Source organism: Ailuropoda melanoleuca, chromosome 1 (genome assembly GCF_002007445.2).
Source record: "Ailuropoda melanoleuca isolate Jingjing chromosome 1, ASM200744v2, whole genome shotgun sequence".
In the NCBI taxonomy this organism is placed as follows: domain Eukaryota; kingdom Metazoa; phylum Chordata; class Mammalia; order Carnivora; family Ursidae; genus Ailuropoda; species Ailuropoda melanoleuca.
Window position 1 is genome coordinate 38,407,526 of NC_048218.1, and position 22,469 is coordinate 38,429,994.

The following is a 22,469-nucleotide window of genomic DNA, read 5'->3' on the forward strand; positions in this document are numbered from 1 at the left end:
CCGTAATTTTACTTTTAGTTTTAGAGTTAATTGGAATTTTTACATAGATTCTTATGGTCGCTATCATCACTTTCCTTTTTTAATTCCCTAGCTCTAATAGTAAGTCCCAAAATACAGCAATTGCGGCCATGATATATAGCAGAGGGACCTTAAATCAGGCCAGAAAGAGCTTAGGAAACTCCTGGTTTTTTAAAAAATACTTGTGGAGGAATTCAAGTTAAAGATCACAAACTGAGCACTTGGGTTTATTCTTTTTGCTCTGGTAGATCGTACTAAAGTTATAGTAAAGATGTAAAAGATAGAAATACAGTGAAAAGAAAGTAGAGAAGAGCCATCAGTGAATGAAAGATTTCAGAAATTTTCTATGGGAGAGAACACAAAAGAGTGAGTGGTCACTGAAACATGACAGAACAAGTCACAACTTCACTTTTTGTTTTGCGCGTGTGCATGAGCCTCAGATCACACATCACGGTAACGTGTTGTGAAATCATTTATCAACATTAGAGAATACAGCAGAAAATATCAGAATGTCTTGTAGGATAAGTATTACTTAGTGAAATTCTTGTTTTATATATTTATTTTTATGTATGTGTATATACTTGATTATTTGTAAAACATGTTTAAAAACTGTAGCAGTTAAAACAATTATACTCTGCCTTATAAGATAGGTCTAGTTTGTCCTGCCCCCCTCCCCCCAGAATCCTAGAGGGGTGTAGAATTTGAATATGCGAGGTGTGAAGTAGAGAGTGAGGAATGAGATACTTTGGGAGAATGCAGATAAAGGAGTTAATTGCAGTTTTTCCATTCAGGCCAATCACCAAACCTTAGGGCCAAGTTGGGGTAGGGAAACAGAGTTCCTACTTTTTTTTTCCCCCTCTAGAGAATTTAATGACTTTGGAGCAATGACCTTTGCTTTCTGGAAGTTAAAGTTTCCTCTTTCAGACAGCTAGCTAATCACTTAATTACCCTAAAGAAAAACTTGTCAGTCACCAAAGTCTAGACATGTTCATAAGAACTCCCAATTAATCTTTATGGCCTTATTCTTAAATATTAATGGGGATTCAAGAATCCTCAAGAGTTGAGGAATGCCTTCAACATGAAAAAAATACAGTGAAAAACAAAAAAATTTGGAAGAAAATTTAAAAAATTAAGAAAAATATAACATCTATAATATACATTTACGGAGAGAGTTAAGATGATATGTGTAACATTAAAACATCAACATATCATACTGTGTGAATGGAATAATGAGATACCAAAAATGAGTTTGTGTAAATTAAGGAAATCTGATGATGGGTTAAAATTTAAAGTTCTGTAGGAGGAAATTTGGAGGGTAAAGTTGGAGAAATAATCCAGGATGTAAAACAGAACCAAAGAGAAGGAATATGTCGGAGGAAAAAAAACGATATGGTGCCTTTATGTAGGAGGTTCATTATCTAACTAGTTGGAGTTCCAGAAAAAGAACTTAAAGAAAAGATATTGGAGGAAANCTCTGTCAAATAAATAAATAATATTTAAAAAAAAAAAAATTTAAAGTTCTGTAGGAGGAAATTTGGAGGGTAAAGTTGGAGAAATAATCCAGGATGTAAAACAGAACCAAAGAGAAGGAATATGTCGGAGGAAAAAAAACGATATGGTGCCTTTATGTAGGAGGTTCATTATCTAACTAGTTGGAGTTCCAGAAAAAGAACTTAAAGAAAAGATATTGGAGGAAATTTTTAAAGAAAAAATAAAAGAATTTTCCAGAAGTCATGAACTTCCAGACTGAAAGAACTCAAGAAGTGCTTAGGATAGTAAATATAAAAGATACTCAGCTAAATACATCATTTTGTGATTTCAAAATACCAAGAATTGGGGCGCCTGGGTGGCTCAGTCGTTAAGCGTCTACCTTTGGCTCAGGTCATGATCCCAGGGTCCTGGCATTGAGCCCTCCATCAGGTTCCCTGCTCAGCGGGGAAGCCCGCTTCTCCCTCTCCCACTCCCCCTGCTTGCGTTCCCTCTCTCACTGTGTCTCTGTCTGTCAAATAAATAAAATCTGTTAAAAAACAAAACAAAACACAAAATACCAAGAATGAAAAAACAGATTTGAACACCTTGTAGAGAGGAAAAAAACCAGGTTACCTACAAAGGAACAAACATCAAATTGGTATCAGTCTTCATACAACACATAACTAACAGTGGGTGATAGAATATAATGAATCAGTGTCTTGAAAGATTTGAGGAGAAATTATTTTCAATGTAGGATTTTATACTCATCCAAACTGTCAGTGAATATGAGAGAAAGATTTCCAGGATGTAAGGATGTAGAAGATTGACTTGTCGACATACCCTTTCTTTTAGGAAGTTATTGGAGAATGTGCTCCAGAAAATGACAGTGGATCTAGAAAATAGTGGCTTTTTTACTTGAGAGAGAGGGAAGAGAAGTCCTAGGATCACTGTTGAGTAGTAGGCCTTACAGATATGTCACCCTGAAGAGGGAAATATTGAGTAAAAATGGAGATTTGAGAGTAACCTTGAGAATTTAGAACCATTTAAGGTAGTGATAAAAGGCAAAGAAAAGGAAAATGTAATTAGGCACTCCAGGAAAATTAAAAATATCTGAACAGGAAAAAACACAGAATTATAGCAAACTACTTCAATATGTGCTGAGTGCTATTTAAGTAGTTTTCTTAATGTAAATGATGTTTACTGACTTTAAACTTTTAGTATGGTACAAAAGTAATTACAGTTATAGAACAGAAGGAAATTATTCACCATTCAACATAAGATTATTTGATGGAAGTTACAAGTTGAAAGTGAAGAATAAGGGGTGCCTGGGTGGCTCAGTTGTTAAGCGTCTGCCTTTGGCTCAGGTCATGATCCCAGCGCTCTGGGATCGAGCCCCGAAGCTCCACATTGGGCTCCCTGCTCAGTCGGAAGCCTGCTTCTCCCTCTCCCACTTCCCCTGCTTGTGTTCCCTCTCTCGCTGCCTCTCTTTGTCAAATAAATAAATAAAATCTTAAAAAAAAAAGTGAAGAATAAGGGCACTAAAACATATCCTTTGATCTTATTTTACAAAATGGGAGTATCAGTAGTACATGAAACCATAAATAAATGTGTAAATAAAGTTACAAAGATCAGTAATAGATGAAATAATAGTAACTAATGGGAATGTAAATTGGTTGTGTGAGGAGTTAAATTCTCTTTTCCCACAGCAGGAAGTCAAGAGGTAATATTTAAAAATGATAAATCAAGAAATACTGACAAAGCTTATTATCAACAGCTTTTAAAAATTTTGGGAGTTGTTAATTCTGGGGCATTGGACTAGTGAGAGAGAAGACTGAACTCTTTTTGTACAGTTAGCATTTTTAAATCTTGAAGATGTATTAATTTCTTATATATGAACTATGTGGTTTTTTGCTTTGTTTATGTATGTAAAATTTAAAAGAGTGCATGTACATTGTGTTTCTTTAAAAGTTTATTTGTAGATATTTAAATTATAGGTGAGAACTGTGAGGTGATAGATATGGTAACTAGCTTGATTATGGTGATAATTTCACTGTGTGTATGTATATCAAAACATCTAGCTGTATACCTTAAATATATACAATTTCTGTTTGTCAATTATACCCCAATGAAGCTGGAAAAAAAATTATAGGAGGAAGGAGAGTTTAATATAACCTTATAGGGCGCCTGGGTGGCTCAGTTGGTTAAGCGATTGACTGCCTTCAGCTCAGGTCGGGATCCTGTCCGCATTGGGCTCCCTGCTCAGTGGGGAGTCTGCTTCTCCCTCTGACCTTCCCCCCTCTCATGCTTTCTCTCTCATTCTCTCTCTCTCAAATAAATAAAATCTTCAAAAAACAGATGTATAAAAAAAGAATATAACCTTATAGATTTGTAAGAGCAGTGCAGTATAAAGAAAACTATATTATTTAAAAATATGTATTTCTTTTATTTATTTTTTTATGATGCCCAAATGAATATGGGAGATGTATTAGGACTTTTTGATTATAATTGACAAACTTACTCAAGCTAGCTTAGGCAAAAAAAGAAGGGTGTGTGGGGGGGATTCATTGGGTGACTATACCATGGAAAAGCAAGGACCAGAACTAGTTTCAGGATGTTCTGAATCCAGAGAATAAAATATCATCTAGAACTGTTCTCCCCCTTTCTGTCTTCCCTTTTTTGTCTTCACTCAGGGCTCCTGACAGTTCTGCGATTAAGCTTAGTTTATTAACCAAGAGGAAAGAAACTCCCTCCCCCCATTTGCAATCCTCAAAATATTTTTGGGAACTTGAGCCCAGCCAACTTACGTACCCCCCTGCTTTGACTAATAGCTGTGTTTAGGAGAGTATACTAAGATTTTTGGCTCAGTCTGATGATCAGCTCACCCCATGGCTGGGGGGAATGAGGATACTACATTGACAGCCCAATCAGAACCATAGAAATGTTGGAGGGGTAAGTAGTTCCCTCAAGAAGTAAATGAGGTAGTGTGAAAGAGAGCAGCTAGGTAAACAAACATAACAGATGTTTGCTACAAAGAATAATTTTATGTGTCACTTTGAAAACTACCAAAATGATTTTGCTTATTTTTTGCTGTTTTCTGAGGGAAAGAAAATTGTAAGTATTAAAAGAAATACATTATTTGTAAGCAAGAAGTGTTATTCTTGTTTCAGTGCCTGTTTAGATTTTCCCCCCACCTTTCACCTATATAATCTTTGTTAACATTCATGTTATAATGGGAAATGCTTTTAAGGTTTTCAGAAGTACTTTATTTTTTTTTTAAATTTAACTCATTTGTTAGTTTTTCTTTGCTTGCTATCTTTTTTACTACTGCTAATGAAAAAAATTATTATTAAGCAGAAGCAAATCTTATCTGAGATGGACAGTGTTAGGCACAAGAAAGTAAACTATCTTAGTGGTTTGTCAAAGAGTAATGTTCCTTGTAAGGAAAACTTCCTGCATTATTTGAATTTACTTTAACAGAAAAGTTAATTGTACTTTTAATACCAGAAGAAAAATGAGGAAATAGCAACATGGTGATACTATTAAAGAATAGAGAGTCTGTAACAGTGTTCAGTTTATTTAAATAAATATATAAGCCTGAAAATTTTTCTAATTCCATATTCATTCATTCTGTAAATCTTCTGTGCTTGGTTCTAAGCTAAAATAGAAAATAAGAGAGGTAAGTCCTTGTTCTCAAAGACTTTACAAAGCTAAAAAATAGTAAATAAGCAGTCACACTATTATGTAATTATAATTATGAAAGAATTACAGGATACCATCAGAGAGTATAACAGGGGACTTGACTTGGTCTGGGAGGTCAGGGAAAATTTGCTGGGTGAGCTAACACTTGAGCCGAGCTCTAAACAAACGGTAACAGTTAATTAGATGAAGGAGCAGAAGAGCCTCCCTGGGATGGCAAATAGAATGTTCAAGGTGACTGGATAGGATGTCAGGATATTAATGGATTTCATTATAATTCATATCTGTTTGTTGAAATCTTGTTTGTGATCTGTATCATGTACTTAACATTTTTTATTCACTTGACATACTAAAAAATTATAGGCGAGCTGAAGAGTTAAGTAGTATCTACAAGATTTTGTTTTATATAAGTATATATAAGTATGTATTTATATATATATATAATATATATGTTAAACATATAAGTTACTATATTCTGTGGCAGTATTATCTGGTCCATATATGTCCACCTTCATAAAAGCCTGTTCCACCTTGTAAATTATACATATGTGAAGGTGTGCCTTCTATAGGGAGACTACAAAAACTACGGTTTTGTGAAGGTCTTCTTTACGGGGAAGGAAGAGGATTCTGTTTTTATTCATACTTGAGGTTTTTGTTTTGTTTTGTTTTGTTTTGTTTTGTTTTTACTGTGGCAATGAATATAGTCATGTAGAGAATTGTCTTAAATTGACTAATGATTTTACCTAGGTTGACTGTTTTCGTAAGCATATTTTCTAAAAAAAAATATGATGATTTAGCTGTGTATGTATGTATGTATGTATTTGCACTAAAAAGGACCTCAGGTTAAATCTCTTTTATAGATAAGAAAATATAGGCCTGAGAAGTGTAGGGGACTTTTGCAAGTCTGAGTTTAGTGTTTTTTGTTTTTGTTTTTTCCTCTTGTTTTCTTGTTTTAGATTGGTTAAACACTGATTTCTGTTTTACAGGTAGAACAGAGCCAAATACCCTGAAACTAAGTGAATCTTTAGGCAGAGAACTTAGACTTTACCAGTTTTATACAAAATAAAAGCAAACTTTAATGCTGCCCTTCCCAGCCACCTTTAGCCCAATAGAAAGTAAATGTAGCATTCTACACAGGTTCCGTGATGGACAATACCTATTTGCCTGGCAGCCATTAGGTCCACAAAGATCTATATGATCCACTGGAGAGGGAACTAGTTAGCTAGTAGTGTTTATTTTGTGTAGTGACAAATACTAAAAATGTATACACTAATATGCCAATTTGCCTAGAAGAGAAGGCCTTTTCCTTCTCTTCATGGAATTAAATGGGTATAACTGTCAGAGTCTTATTTAGAGTGGCTAGACATTCATGTGTTAGGCCACACATGTAATGATAGATCAACCCTTTCTGACTATGTTGCTAAATTGAATTAATTTCAAACATAGAATTTGTGCCTAACTTCTACTCAACCAAGTTTTATTTGGTTGTATTTATAACTTAGGTCTGGGCTTCAACTAACTTAGGAAATAGCCTAGAAATTAAAGGAAGAAAGGATAATTATAAAGGGCTATTTTTTGGGGGTGGGGCGATGCCCCACAAAAGGTGTTGGTCTTTTAGCCCCAATCTGTATATCCTTTCTCTGCAATGTGTAGCACTCTTATTGCATCTTGACTTTTTAATTATTTTGACCAACACTTATTCAAAACCTTCTCCAATTTTTTATCTATTTCTTTACTAATCATTTGTGGCAGGTGATCCCATTTACTTTATAGAGAAATCTAGGCTATCTAGCCTGCTATTTCTTTGTTTTCTCTCTTTAAAGAAATGATTTCTGGAGCGTCTGGCTGGCTCAGTTGGTAGAGCATGTGAGTCATTCTCAGGCTCTGAGTTCAAGCACCACATTGGGCATGGAGCCTACTTAAAAATTAATTAATTAATTAAAAAAGAAATGATTTCCTTTTTGAGGCAATTGATGGTTTTAATTTAATTCCCATACTAAATTCCCTCAGCATTGCTTTGTTTTTCTTTAACATTACATTAAAATATTTTGTTTTCAGGATTTGTTGTAGCTGAAGTCAACATTAGACAAACGTACATGCATTTGTTTATACTGGCTATGTTTAGAAACTCAGCATTTCATTTGGTGCTAGTAGTGCCTAAAATATTTTTTCCTTATAATTTTGGCCTTTATTGTTCCATTTGTTAATCTTGGGGTGAAGCAGTTGAGACTTCATTTTATTGGCATTTATTAGTCATTTATTGGCAAAGAGATAGGAATTATTAACTGGTATATTTGTGTTGACATACCCTATTCCTATCCATGTTGGTATATATCAGAACTTAGAGGTATATACATGTATAGTTTTGTAAAATGGTATTTATTGCTTTTCTAATATAGTTGAAGGAAGGCTTGATAATTCTTGGTCAGTGGAGATACAAAAAACTAGAGAGAAAAAGCAGTAGACTGAAAGCTGTTACTATTTACACTGCTATTAGGACGATTATTTATTCTTTAGAAGAAGATGTATATAGTCATTATGAATGGTGTAAATACAAGTTTGAATTTTTCTGAATTTGAATGTCTTTATTTTGGGCTAAGCCAGAATCCTGAAAAACTACAGATTTGAACATTTTAACTTTTCCTCCCTTCCTCCTAATAGCTTTGGTTTATAGAACTGGACCACAACATCATACTGTCAGCTCTCACTGTGGAATAAAACAAGAAGAAGAAGGGGAAAAAAAGAAATACTTCTCAAATTGTTGAAAAGATGACAAAGTTTTGCCCGTTGCTCCTTATACAGAAATCTTAAAAACATTCCCTTAGATGCACCTAAATTACATGAAAGCAAATGTTAAGAGATCTAAGGGAAGAAATAGACAGCAATATAATAATAGTAGGAAACTTTAATATCCCACTTTAATCAATGGTTAGATCATACAGATGAAAAATAAGGAAACATTGGCTTTAAACAACACATTAGACCTGATGGACTAAACAGACATATACAGAATATTCTATCCAAAAGAAATAGAATACACATTCTTCTCATGCGCACAGGATAGATCATTTATTAGGCCACAAAAAAGTCTTAATACGTCTAAGAAGACAAATGATGTAAGCATCTTTTCTAACCATAGAGGTATAAAAACAAATCAATTACAAGAAGATAACTGTAAAAACTACCAACACGTGAAGATTAAATAGCATTCTGTTGAACAAATGGGTCAAAAAAGAAGTCAAAGAGAAACCAAAAAATACCTTGAGACAAATGAAAATGGATATGTGTGCAACATACCAAAACTTACAGGATGCAGCAAAAGCAGTGCTAAAAGGAAAGTTCATAAGGATAAATGCCTACTTTAAGAAGCAAGAAAGGTCAGTAAATAACCTAACTTTACACTGCAAGGAACTAGGAAAAAAAGAACAAATGAAGCCCAAAGTTAATAGAAGGAAATAATAACAAAGATCAGAATGGAAATGAAAGAGAGACTAAGGAAAAGAAAACATCAATGAAACAAAGAGCTGATTCTTTGAAAAGAGAAGCAAAATTGAGAAACCTTTATCTAGGTTCATAAACAAAAAAAGAAGACTCAAAATCAGAAATGAAAGAGAAGATAGTACAACTGATCCCACAGAAATACAAAGGGTAAGAGATTACTATGAATAGTTGTACTCCAACAAATTAGACAACCTAGAAGAAATGGATAAATTCCTAGAAGTGCACAATCCACTAAGACTGCATCATGAAGAAATAGAAATCTGAACAGACTAATTACTAGAAAGGAGACTGAGTTATCAGAACCTTCCAACAAACAAAGTCCAGGACCAGATGGCTTCACTGGTGAATTCCATCCAATATTCAAAGAAGAATTAATATCAATCCTTTTCAAACTCTTTCAAAAAATTGAAGAGGCGGGAACACTTCCAAATTGATTTTACGAGGCCAGCATTACCTGGATACCAAAACCAGACAGGGACATCACAATTAAAGAAAAATTACAGTTCAGTACCCCTGAGGAGCACAGATACAAAACTAGTCAACAAAATGTCAGCAGACTGACTACAATAGCTCATTAAAAGGATCATACATGGTGATTAAGTGGGGTTTTTTTCCCTAGAGGATGCAAGGATGGTTCAAGCATTCACAAATCAATGTGATACACTCCATTAACAAAATAAAGGATACAAATCATTATGATTCTCTCAATAGATGCAGAAAATCATTTAAGAAAATTGAATATCCATTTATGATAAAAACTCTCAACAAAGTGGGTAGAGGGAACATACATCAACATCATAAAAGCCCACAGCTAACTCACACTCAATGGTGAAAATGAAACTTTTCCCTCTAAGACAATGATGCCCATTCTTGCCACTTTTATTTACATAGTAGTGGAAGTCCTTGCCAGAGCAGTCATGCAGGAAAAAAAAAGGGGGGGGGGTCATCCAAATCAGAAAAGAAGTAAAACTGTCTCTATTGGCAGATGATGTGATATTATGGATAGAAAACTATAAAGAAAACTGTTAGAACTAATAAAAAAAAAGTCAATAAAATTGCAAGAAGAAAAATCAGTGTACAAAAATGTTGCATTTCTGTGTGCTAATAATGAACTGTCAGAGAAATTAAGAAAACAGTCCTATATACAACTGTAACAAAAAGAATAAGATATCTAGAAATAAATTCCAACAAGGAAGTGAAAGACCTGTGCACTGAAAACTATATGGCACTAATGAAAGAAATTGAAGAAGACACAAATAAATGGAAAGATATTCCATGCTCATGGATTGGAAGAATTAATGTTAAAATGTCCATACCACCCAAACCAATCTACAGATTCAGTCCAATCTCTATCAAAAATCCAATGGCATTTTTCACAGAAATAGAACAAATAATTCCTAAGATTTGAATGTAGCCACAAAGATCCCAAATGGCCAAGGCAATCTTGAGAAGGAAGAACAAAGCTGGAGGCATCGTGTGACCTGAATTCAAACTATATTACAAAGCTGTAGTAATCAAAACAGTATGGTATTGGCATAAAAACAGACACATAGATTAACATAACAGAATAGAGAGCCCAAAAATAAATTCATGCATATATGGTCAGTTAATTTACATCAAAGGACCTAAGAATATATATTGGGGAATGGACCATTTTGGGGAATGGACCATCTCTTTAATAAATGGTGCTGGGAAAACTGGAGATAGCCACATGCAAAGGAGTGGAACTAGACCACTGTCTTACACCATTCACAAAAATCAACTCAAAATGGATTGAAGACTTAAACTNTTTGGGGAATGGACCATCTCTTTAATAAATGGTGCTGGGAAAACTGGAGATAGCCACATGCTAAGGAGTGGAACTAGACCACTGTCTTACACCATTCACAAAAATCAACTCAAAATGGATTGAAGACTTAAACTGAAGACTTGAAACCATAAAACTCCCAGAAGAAAACTGGTGATAAGGTCCTTGACATTAGTCTTGGCAGTGATATTTTTGGATTTGACACCAAAAGCAAAGGCAACAAAAGCACAATAAACAAGGGGGCTAACATCAATCTAAAAAGCTTATGCACAACAAAGGAAACCAACAAAATGAAAAGCAGCCTACTAGATGGGAGAAAATATTTGCAGATCATCTATTTGCTGAGGTGGTTAATATTCCAAAGATATAAAGATCTCCTATAACTCAATAGTAAAAAACCAAACAATCTAATTAAAAAATGGTCAGAGGATCTGAATAGACATTTTTCCAAAGAAGATATACAGTTGGCTAACAGGTATATGAAAAGGTGCTCATCACTAATCATCAGGGAAATGCAAATCAAATCACAATGAGTTATCACCTCACACTTATTAGAATGGCTAGTATCAAAAATACAAGAAATAAGTGTTGGCAAGAGTGTGAGAAAACGGAACTCTTGTGCCCTGTTGGTGGGAATGTAAATTGTTGCAGCCACTATGAAAAAGAGCGTGGAGTGCCCTCAAAGAATAGAAAGTAGAACTACCATATGATCCATCAATTCTTCTTCTGAGTATTTATCCAAAGAAAACAAAATCATTATCTTGCAAAGATATTGTTACCCCATGTTTATTACAGTACTATTTGCAATAGCTAAGACATGGAAAGAACCTCCATGCCCATCAATGGATAAATGGGTAAAGAAAATGTGATACACATATACATATGTACATACATATACATATATGTAGATCACATCTATATATATCACATAAAATGTGTATTTATATATACCACAAAAAAGAAGGTATCCCATTATTTGTTACAACGTGGATAGAAGGCATNCCTTGAAGGCATTTTGCTAAGTGAAAGAAGTCAGAGAAAGGGTGTTGAGTTTGGTAAGTTCTTTATACCTTTTGGATACTAGCCCTTTATCTGATAAGACATTTGCAAATATCTTCTCCCATTTTGTAGGTTGTCTTTTGGTTCTGTCGACTCTTTCTTTTGCTGCCAGCAATGTAAGAGTACCTGTATCCCTACACCTTTGTCAATACTTGTGTTTTAAAAACTTTTCAATTATGACAACTGTCAAACCTATTCAAAAGTAGAAGGAATATTGTAATGAACTGCCCTACCCATCACCAGCTTCAGCAAGTATCAGCATATCATCAGTCTTGTTTTCTCTGTACATCCCCACTCCATACCCATTTCTAGTTATCTTTTTTTTTAACTTACAGCTTTTAGAGGTAAAAATTTCATATTATTAAATTCATGCTTTGTAGGTATATAATTTGGTAATTTTTAGTAAATGCGTAGAGTTGTGCAGCTATTCACAAACTAGTTTTACATTTTCGTCACACCGAAAAGCTCCCTGATGCTCATTTGCAGCCAATCCCCAGTCCCTCCTCAGCCCAAGGCAACCCCTGATCTATTTTCTATCTCAATAGAGTTGTTATTTCTGGACATTTCATACAAACAATATGACACAATATATAGACTTTTAGATACGATTTCTTTCACTTAGAATAATGTTTTTGAGGTTCATCCGTGTTGTAGCACTTATCAAGAACTCATTCCTTTTTGTGCTGAATAGTATTCCACTGTATGGGTAATAGTACATTTTGTTTATGCATTCAGCAACTAATGGATATTTGGATTGTTTCCAATTTTTGTCTTTGAACATTTGTGTATTATTAAGTCTTGTGTGGACAAATGTTTTTATTTCTCTTGAGTAGCTACCTAGGAATGGATGTTATATGTTACATTTAACATTTGTTTAACACAGAACTGCCAAACTGTGTCCAAAGTGACTATACCATTTGAAGTTCTAACCGGCTGTCCAGGTGGGGTTTCAGTTTCTCCACATTGTCACTAACACTTTTTATATTGTCTTTTTTATAATAGCATTCTAGTAGTTGTGTGTTGGTAGCTCAATTTGGCTTTAATTTTCATTTCCTCAATGCTGTTGATGGCAACCAGCTTTTTGTGTACTTATTTGCTATCACATATCTTCTTTGGTAATGTGTTTATTCAAATCTAACAATTTTTTAGTTGGATTGTTTGCCCTATTGAGTTGTAAGACTTTTTTTATATATTCTTTTTATACATTCAGTATCAGATAAGTGATTAGTAAATACTTCCACTCTGTGGCCTGTCTTCATTTTCTAATTGATATCTTTTGAAGTTTATTCCTGGTTTTAAGAAATTTGATTGTAATTTGCCTTGTGTAGTTTCCCTCATATGTCTTGATCTTAAGCTTCTTGGATCTTCGGATTTATAATTTTAACCAAATTTGGGAAATTTCTTTATAAAAATAAAATATTTTTATTTTTGAGTAATCTTTATACCCAATGTGGGGCTTGAACCACAGTCCTGAGATCAAGAATTGCATGCTTTACCAACTGGGGCAGCCAGGCACCCTCAAAAATTATTTTAAAAGCATCATTACGTTTTCTTAAGGGATGACACTTGAAGAGTATCCACAGTTGACCCACAGTTTACTGATGGTTCTGTTCATTTTTATCAGTCCCTTTTCTTTTGGTGTGTTTTATTTTAATAACGCTTTGTCTTGTTTTCGCTGATGTTACCTTCTGCACTATCTGATTTGACATTAATCCCATGTAATGTATTTTTCATCTCAGATATTGCATTTTTTTTATCTATATAAGTTTTATTTGGGTCTTTATTTGGTTATTCTTTACCTTAGGAGTTAGCAAACTATGGCCCATGGGTCAAATGCTGCCGATGCCCCCCTCCCTTTTTAATATGGTTTTCAAGCTAAGAATAGTCTTTGTATTTTTAAAGATTTATTTATTTTGTTTGAGAGAGAGAACATGCAGAGGGAGGGACAGAGGGAAAGGGAGAAAGAGAATCTAAAGCAGACTCCCTGCTGACCATGGAACCCAACTCAGGGCTTGATCTCATGACCCTGAGATCACGACCTAAGCCAAAATCAAGAGTCAGACGCTCAACCAGCTACACCTCCCAGGTTCCCCAGTCTTTGCATTTTTAAACAGTTGTGTTAAAAATGTGATGGAGATCTTATGTGGCCTCCCAAACCTAAAATATCTGGCAACCCAGCCTCTACCCTAAAGAAAATATAACAGTAGAGGAGGGGCACCTGGGTGGCTCAATCAGTTAAGCATCTGCCTTCTACTCAGGTCATGATCCCAGGGTCCTGGGATTGAGCCCTGTGTCAGTCTACTCATTGGGGAGCCATCTTCTCCCTCTCTGCTGCTCCCCACTGCTTGTGCCTTCTCTCTTTCTCTCTGTCAAATAAATAAAATCTTTAAAAAAAAAAAAACAGTAGAGGAATTTGAAACTGGTGGTACACTGAAGGTTATGATAGCAACAACATAATACAAACCCACTTAATTCATGACTAGATTTACTTAAATTTTTATAATAAAGGCCTAATGGAAGAAAAGGCATGTCTATCCCCAGGCATAAATACTATTAATATCAGTCTATGCTGTTGTATATCATGAAGTCCAGCTTTCAGCTAAAAATCATAGACACATAAAGAGCAAGAAAAAAATAAACTATCAAGAGAAAATCAATTAGAAGAACTAAATTCAGATATAAATGCTTTAGTGGAAATTTTGATAACATGGTTAAACGTATTGGGGATTTTAGTAGAGAGATGGGACACTTTAAGAAAGATTCAAATGGAAGTGCTGGAAATGAAAAAAACAGTAATAGAGGATGAATGCCTTTGATGAGCCTATCAGTAGAGTTGACACAGTTGAGGAAAGAATGAATGAACTTGAATATAAGTCAATAGAAATTACCCAGACTAAAAGAGAAAAAGAGAAGAAAAAAATAACAGCATTTAAGAGCTTTGGGGAAATATGAAACTGTATAATATATGTCTACTAGAATCCTAGAAGGAGAAGAAAAATGAGGCTGAAGAAATATTGCTAAAGTGATGGCCATGAATTTTCCAACTATAAAGAAAAATATCCAACCACAGATCCAGGAAACTCAGAAGCAGGATAATGTCAAACATACACACCCTGACCTACCACCTAGATCACCTAGATGAATCACATTCAGACTCTGAAAATCAGAGAGGATATCTTTAAGGCCACCAGAGTGAGGCATTACCTAATTTAGAAGACTAAAGAAATCTAGCAGACATCTCATACCATTTTGCATTCTCACCCACAGAATTAGTCCTTATTTACATTCGATCTCACCAATTTTGTGTTATCAAAGTTTTGATTTTTTTGCTAATCTAACAGAAGAAAAGTGGCATTTAGTATATTTTTTAAAAAGATTTATTTATTTATTTTAGGAAGAGAGAGCACAAGCAGGAGGGGCAGAGGGAGAGGGAGAGAGAATCCCTAGCAAACTCCATGCTGAGTACAGAGCCCGATGTAGGGCTCGATCTTAATGACCCTGAGATCAGGACCTGAGCCAAAATCAAGAGTCGGACATTCAACTAACTGCACCACCGAGGCGCCCTTCAATGTAGTTTTAATTTTATTTTTAATATGTATTTTTCTTTTTCTTCCCTTCTCTTTCTTTCTTTGTTTCTTTCGTCTGTCTGTCTGTCTTTCTATCTTTTTTTAAGATTTTTACTTATTTGGGAGAACGAGAGAGCAAGAGCAGGGTGGGTCAGGAGGAGGACCAGAGGGAGAGGGACAAGCAGACTCCACACTGAGCAGAACCTGACATGGGGCTCGGATCTCACAAACCTGAGATCATGAACCGAGCTGAAACCAAGAGTCAGTGCTTAACCGACTGAGCCACCCAGGCACCCCTTAAATTGTATTTTTCTTATTGTGAGTGAAGTTGAACATCTTTTTGCATATCCATACAAACCATTATTTTTTCATATATCTTTAGATTCTGCTTATGCTGCTTGTATTTTTAGATATTTTTAAATGTAATTAAATTTTGCAAGTATTCCTTTATTGCTCTTGCATCTTGAATCATAGTTAAGAATGATATAAAGAAAAATTGTCTATAACCAGGTTATATGGAATTTTTTCCTGATATTTGTAATGTTTAATTTTTTATATTTAAGTTTTTGATCCACTTTGAATTTTTTGTTTGGAAGCTAGAGTGAATCAGTTTATCTTACAACATTTGGCTATCCAATACAAAGAAGTCAACTTTTTCCCTACTGATTTGAGATGCTGCTTTTGTCATATACGCACTTCTCACATGCAGTTGGTCTATTTTTGGATTTTTCATTTCATTAGGCTATTTGTTCATCTGCCAGTACAATGGTGGTTCAATTATAGAGGCTTTACAGAATGTTTAATAGCCATAGCTCTTTTTCATTGCTCTTGCTGTTTCATGGTTTTTCTAGATATTCATTCAACTTTCTAGATAATCAAATCATCCAACCTCCACAAAACTTGGAAGTATTTTTATTATATGTAAAATTTTAAATTACTTAGGCAAATTTAGTGCTTAAATTATTGAAGTATATATTTCATATGTTCTTTACCTTCCTCCAGTCCAAGGACACTGGAACAATAATGCTAAAATTTCTCCTTCCAACTTAAATGCTATTTATGTCATGTATTTTTGTTGTATTTTAAAGCCCAGATGAGATTATTTCTTCATGGTGCCAAAATTTGTAGTCTATATATTCACTATTTTGCATCTTAGATCCTTCTTACTAATTTAATTCCCTATCTCTTTGAAAACAGTTTCTATGTTTCTCTGGTTGTTTATACATTGTTTATTGTATTTGATGTTTTATGGTTTACTGTGATAAGCGAGGTGTAGACTTGTTTTTATTTTACCCTTATGGGATTTCCTGGGCTTCCTAGATCTGAGGGTTGGTATTTTTCACCAATTATGAAAAATTCTGGTTTTTGTCTTTACCTCATTTCTCTCTTTATCTCTTTTTTGTGTGTGCAAGTATAATTAGACATCTTACACATGTACACTCCATTCCCTGTATCTCCAGTTCTTGCTTGTGTTTTCTATTTCTTTTTCTCTCTACGTTATATTCTATATTAGTAAGTGGATTTCTTGCATTTGGATAGTTAAGCATCATATTTCAGTGGAATTTTCCTATGGTGGATAAATACACAAATCCACATTCTTGTATTCAGGATGAAAATTACTTATATGCTGCAGAGACCCAAAAAAGAATAGCAATTCTTGTTATAACTACCAAACAGTCTACTATGTGTGTCTTATTTTAAGGAAGTCTGGTACCTTATTATCATTTGTGACAGATGAGAAAATATAGTCTGACTTCCAAGCATCCTGATGACAGAACATAGTTTGTTTCATACATAGGGACTGTAATAATACTCTAGTTATTTAAACTTGCATAACTTATAGCAGTATACTGATTGATGCAAGTTAAGTAAGTATAATTTATATGGAATAATTTTTTAAAGTCAGAGGCATGCTATTTATCATGTATTTGTCCCACTATAAATAATTTGTTTTTATAGAAATCATTTTGTTTAAGTAATTCTATTTTGAATAATTATTTCAGTTTATGTAAATGAACTTCAGTTAACTCATAACTTGGACTAAGGTTAATTATAAATTGATTAGTGTATAGACTGGTAATATTAAATATTGTATTAAATATACATTATACAAACATTAAACATATTAAACATACTCAAAATTAAAAATGGATATAAACATACACTAATAAATTTTGAGACCCTTTGATGAATTTAGTCATATACCTTAAAAACCTTCATAATTTAAGTGAAGAAAAATTGATGTCTTATGTTTTAACAAAACTGACAATACACAGCAAAGAAGAACAACTCTATGAAGATCTTGTGTTTCCTCTTAGATTACTGAAGGAGGAACTTTGATGGCAATGTTAATAATAAAAATTAACAGTACTATATTATTAGCAAGCATCAGTAGCACTACCAGGGATTGTTCTAAGTGCTTTACAGAAGGTAGTTATTATTATTGTTTCTATTTTATAAACAAACTGAGGCATAGAGCTATTAAGTGACTTGCCCAGGGTTACATATCAAGAAAGTGGTGCAGCTGAGGGGCGCCTGGGTGGCACAGCGGTTAAGTGTCTGCCTTTGGCTCAGGGCGTGATCCCGGCGTTATGGGATCGAGCCCCACATCAGGCTCCTCTGCTATGGGCCTGCTTCTTCCTCTCCCACTCCCCCTGCTTGTGTTCCCTCTCTCGCTGGCTGTCTCTATCTCTGTCGAATAAATAAATAAAATCTTTAAAAAAAAAAAAAAGAAAGTGGTACAGCTGAGATTGAAACCCAAACAATTGTGGCTGTAGACCATGGGTGAGTAAAGGACCAGATAGTAAACATTTCAGGCTTACCTCATAAGGTTTCTGTTACCAGTACTCAGTTCTGTCATGTAGTGTGCAAGCAGCCATAGCCAATATGTAAATGGATGGGTATGGTTGTTTTCTTGTAGTATTTATTTGAATATTTGGATATTTGAATTTCATATAATTTTTACCTGTCATGAAAAGTTATTCCAGGTTTTTTTTTTCTTTCTTTTTTTTTTAACAATTTAAATATGGTTAACTATTCTTACCATGCATTATTCAACAGGCTATCATTGGGCCAGATTTAGCCTGTGGACAGTAGTCTGCCAGCGTTCTCTAGACTGCTACAGATATTTTGGGGTCCTACTTCTATTCTGGACTCACCCTCCCCCATAAAGAGTTTTCTTCCATGAAGGCTAGGTAACTTGATCTCTAAACATTCAGTTGATCCTTTATACTAGTCAATAGGAAGTACAACAGGTTTAAAACCTGAAGTTTCTACATCTGTATATAACCTAGAATTTTCCCCAGTGATTTCACTACCACATAAATACTTGTTGACTTCCCTGAAACCCTAAGGCAGAGCTAGTTAAATTTGTTTTTATTTACTCTTTTGTTTTTATTTACTCTTGCTTTGCATGTAGTTTTAGTATTTTAATATCATTATCATGGAGTCGGGCCTTGTTATTGAGGTAGCCAATAGTGGGGCATGCACAGATCTCTCTTTTGTAATGCTGGCTCCCCTTTCATGTTCATATAATTCAGACATTATATAATTCTGCATATTTTATTGGATTCTGTACAAGGTCACATGCGTCTGCATTCTCATATCTAAATATACTCCATAGCACATTTTATTTCTACTAAAAACTTCTGTTATCTCTCCCCCTCTTTTAATACAACTAATTGCTCTACCAGTCAGTACTATCCACTCAACATAATGATGCAATCCCTTTCCCTTCTACTTCGTGCAAATTTAACGCCTGTTTCAACAAGTTATAATATGTTTGTAAAATATAATACTGTGATAGTACAGAATCAGCTATATATTTGGAGAGAAGGGAGGGCATTTTAGACCAGATTCCTAGGTGAAATTGTGTAAATAGGTCTTGAGGGGGAAATAGATCCAAAGACCTTAAGAAATAGAAGTTAAGGAAATGGGGAGAAGCTTGCTATGATTAGAGAACATGAAATTTCTGATAAAAGCAGTGTGGGTCGAGTATAGTTTTGAATCAGACATAAAAATTCTTATATCATGATAAGGAATTTGTATTTCCTGCTCTAGATTAATAATCTCACATACCTAAATAGAATGGAAAGGGAATGATAATAAAACAAATAAGCAGCTAATATGTTGGAGAGGTGGACGGAGCCTGGCAAATTGGAAAAGAGGTTCATGTTGTTTAAAGGCAGGAGCTGCTCAGCTTATTTTGTCATAGAGAGATGCAAACCCTGTGTTATAGCGGTTCCTGTTTTTTAGCTCAGAGAAAACTAGATTTAATCTGAAGTAGCACAGTTTTTAAGTATTAGCAACTGACTAAAATATTTTTTAAAAAAATATTTTATCCATACAAAATAAGTATGTCAGCTGAAGGTCTTTGCTTTAGATGGTACAATCCAAACAGCAGTTTGTAAAGTTTGTTAAGTAGTCAAATCATTCTGTGTTTTAGGACGATAACAATGGCAGCTATATTAAGCATGTACTTTTAAGTGTAGAATAGCAAGACTGGAGATAGGAAGGGTCTATTAGAAGTTTAATGATGAAATAAGTCAAGCAGAGAAAGACAATTATCATATGGTTTCACTCATTTATGGAACATAAGTAGGAAGATCGGTAGGAGAAGAAAGGGAAGAAGAAAATGGGGGTAAACAGAAGGAGGAATGAACCATGAAAGACTATGGACTCTGGGACACAAACTGAGGGCTTCAGAGGGGAGGGGGGTAGGGGAATGGGATAGGCTGGTGATGGGTATTAAGGAGGGCACGTATTGCATGGTGCGCTGGGTGTTATACACAAGTAATGAATCATGGAGCTTTACCTCAAAAACTAGGGATGTACTGTATGGTGACTAACATAATATAATAAAAAAATATTATTAAAAAAAGTAGTTTAATGATGATATAGATGTGAATTAATAGGTTTAATAGGGATAGTGAAGATTTCAGAAGTACATTGATGGGGCTTTTTTCATACTCAGTGATAGTAAAATGAATAATTGCAAAAGGGTTAATAGTGAAAAATAATTCTTTACATTCCTGGCCCCAAATTCTGTTTTACTTATGTGGAGTCAACTGCTTTTACCATTTTGTTGCATATCCCTCTAGACAGTTTGACAGTACATATTGGTATTCATGTGTACCATATCCCCACCCTCCCTTCACACAAATGATAATGTAATTAATATATTAATATATTTCTGCATCTTTTCTTAACAGTGTACCTTGGAATTTTCCCATTATCTATTCATATAGATTTAAGTGTATTCTCCCTAATATTCTCATTAACATTTGCATTATATTTCATTGTATGGGTGTATTGTACTTCATTTTCCCAGTCCCCTGTGGTAGACATTTAGTATGTTTCTATTCTTTTGCTATTACAAATCATTGTGCGTGCATATCCGTATATGTCTTTGAGCTAATGTGTGTATATTTGGCTGATTTAGTTCTATAAGTGGAATTCCTAACTCAAATGATTATGTGCGTATTGTAAATTTTCTGATTTTACTGTGTTGCCCATTAAAAGAGGTAGTATCTCTTACCGTCCCTCCAACAAGATATCAGAGCATATTTCTCTACATCAGAGCCATTGTAGAATATGTCAACATTTTCATTTTTGTAAATATGATGGAAAATGTATTTCATCTTTATAAATTTTTACTTGAGTAAAGTAGAATATCTTTTCATTTTGAAAAAAAAAGTTCACTTGTGTTTCTTTTCTGTGAGGTAGTGCTCTCCCAGTGTTTTACCAGGTTGTTAACTTTTTAAAAATTACTTGTTCAGGGGTGTCTGGGTGGCTCATTGGGTTGTGTGCAACTCTTGATGTTAGCTCAGGTCTTGATCTCAGGGTTATGAGTTCAAGCCCTGCAGTGGGCTCCATGCCCAGTGTGGATCCTACTTAAAAAAAAATAATTAAGCTTCTTAATTAAGGAAATCAACAGAGATTCTTTCTCAGTGCATCATTTTGCTTTGACTGCTTTTATGTTTTTTGGTCTGTTAACATTTAAAATTTGTAAGTAGTTAAAATTTTATAAAATATGTTACGGGGCATGGTTATTATATTTAGAAGTTTTTGTAATTATTTTGTATTACTTGGGTCTTTTATATAATTTTTTAAAACTATATAGTCTCATACTTATGTCTGCATCCTAAAAACTTCATTCTTAGAGATTAATTTGGATTAAAGGCAAAAAGTGATTAAAAATACAATATTAAATAATTTGCATAGTTTTTCATGCTTATGATTAGCAAATAAGTCCTATTTCTTCCTGTATGAAATTATGAATTATTAAAGACACAAAGTATTTAGTATCAATATTTTCCAAAAACAATTATTTAAAAAGGAGGAACCACAGATTTTTGGGCAGTCTGTCATGAATGGGATAATCAAGGTAAGCCCAGAGTTTGAGAACCCATGTGTTGTTTATTAGATACTGAATTGGTGATATTGCTCTAACATAAATGTTGGCTGAGAGTTTCACAGTGACTCTCTACTTTTCTTATACTTTTGTGTTAATTTTATCCATCCTTTTTATCCATCTGAAGAAAATTAAATTTTGAATTTTCTAAGGGGCCCATTGTACAAGGGTGAAGCTGGACCCATTTTAAATCATCTTGACAAGTGTAGCAACAATTTTGCCACCTGTTATACCACTGCATTTTTTTTTTTGCATTATGAACACTGGTAGGCATGAGTAATGTAATTGTTCATTCTATAGTTCTAGAACTGCAGTATATTTCTTTGTATTTTCTTTGAAGACACGTCTATTAAAATTTTACTAAAAACCTGACATGAATCTTAAATGCTCACTGTAATGATTCAAATCTGGCTGTTTTAAAACTAAATATCTGATATTATGTTATATAGCTTTTATCTTGAGAATATTTTTAATTGGGGCAAAAAAAATTAAAGAAGCAATGAAAGTTATTATTCACTTACTCTTTCTAGGAGCTTCTTTGAGTTGCTGCTGTTCTTTGGAAGAGATGAGTTTTATGAAGAGCCCTTAAAGGATATTCTTGGATCATTCCAGGTAAAACAGTTTACTCCTTCACATTTTGTCTACATTTAACACATGCCTTATTCTCCCTCTTTTTAAAAATGGTATACTGATTATTTATTGCTTGTAAGTTTTTATATTTACTAAGATGGCAGTCGTTAGGATATTTTACTAGCAGAAAAAGAAGGTTCTTAAAATTAACTTCTAGCTATATTTCTAAAAGCAGTTCAAATTAACATTCCAGTTCAACGTTTGCTAGACCAGAGCTTGCTGCTACCACCCTTGTAGATTCTTAAGCACATCTTGCACATATACTCACACTTTTTATTGCTATAGGCTTTGGTTTCAAAGCCCCATGTGG

At 34.1% G+C, this 22,469-nt stretch overlaps 1 protein-coding gene across 3 annotated transcripts in view; it reads left to right on the plus strand.

Annotated features, from left to right (window-relative positions):
• ZNF654 (zinc finger protein 654) overlaps positions 1 to 22,469 on the plus strand; it is an 85,554-nt gene that overhangs the window by 25,940 nt on the left and 37,145 nt on the right. For all 3 annotated transcript variants that reach the window (XM_011234323.3, XM_034656998.1, XM_034657006.1), the window contains one exon: positions 22,060 to 22,141. In XM_011234323.3, the coding sequence (XP_011232625.2) occupies positions 22,060 to 22,141 (82 nt within the window). Of the gene's footprint in view, positions 1 to 22,059; positions 22,142 to 22,469 lie in introns of those variants that run through there.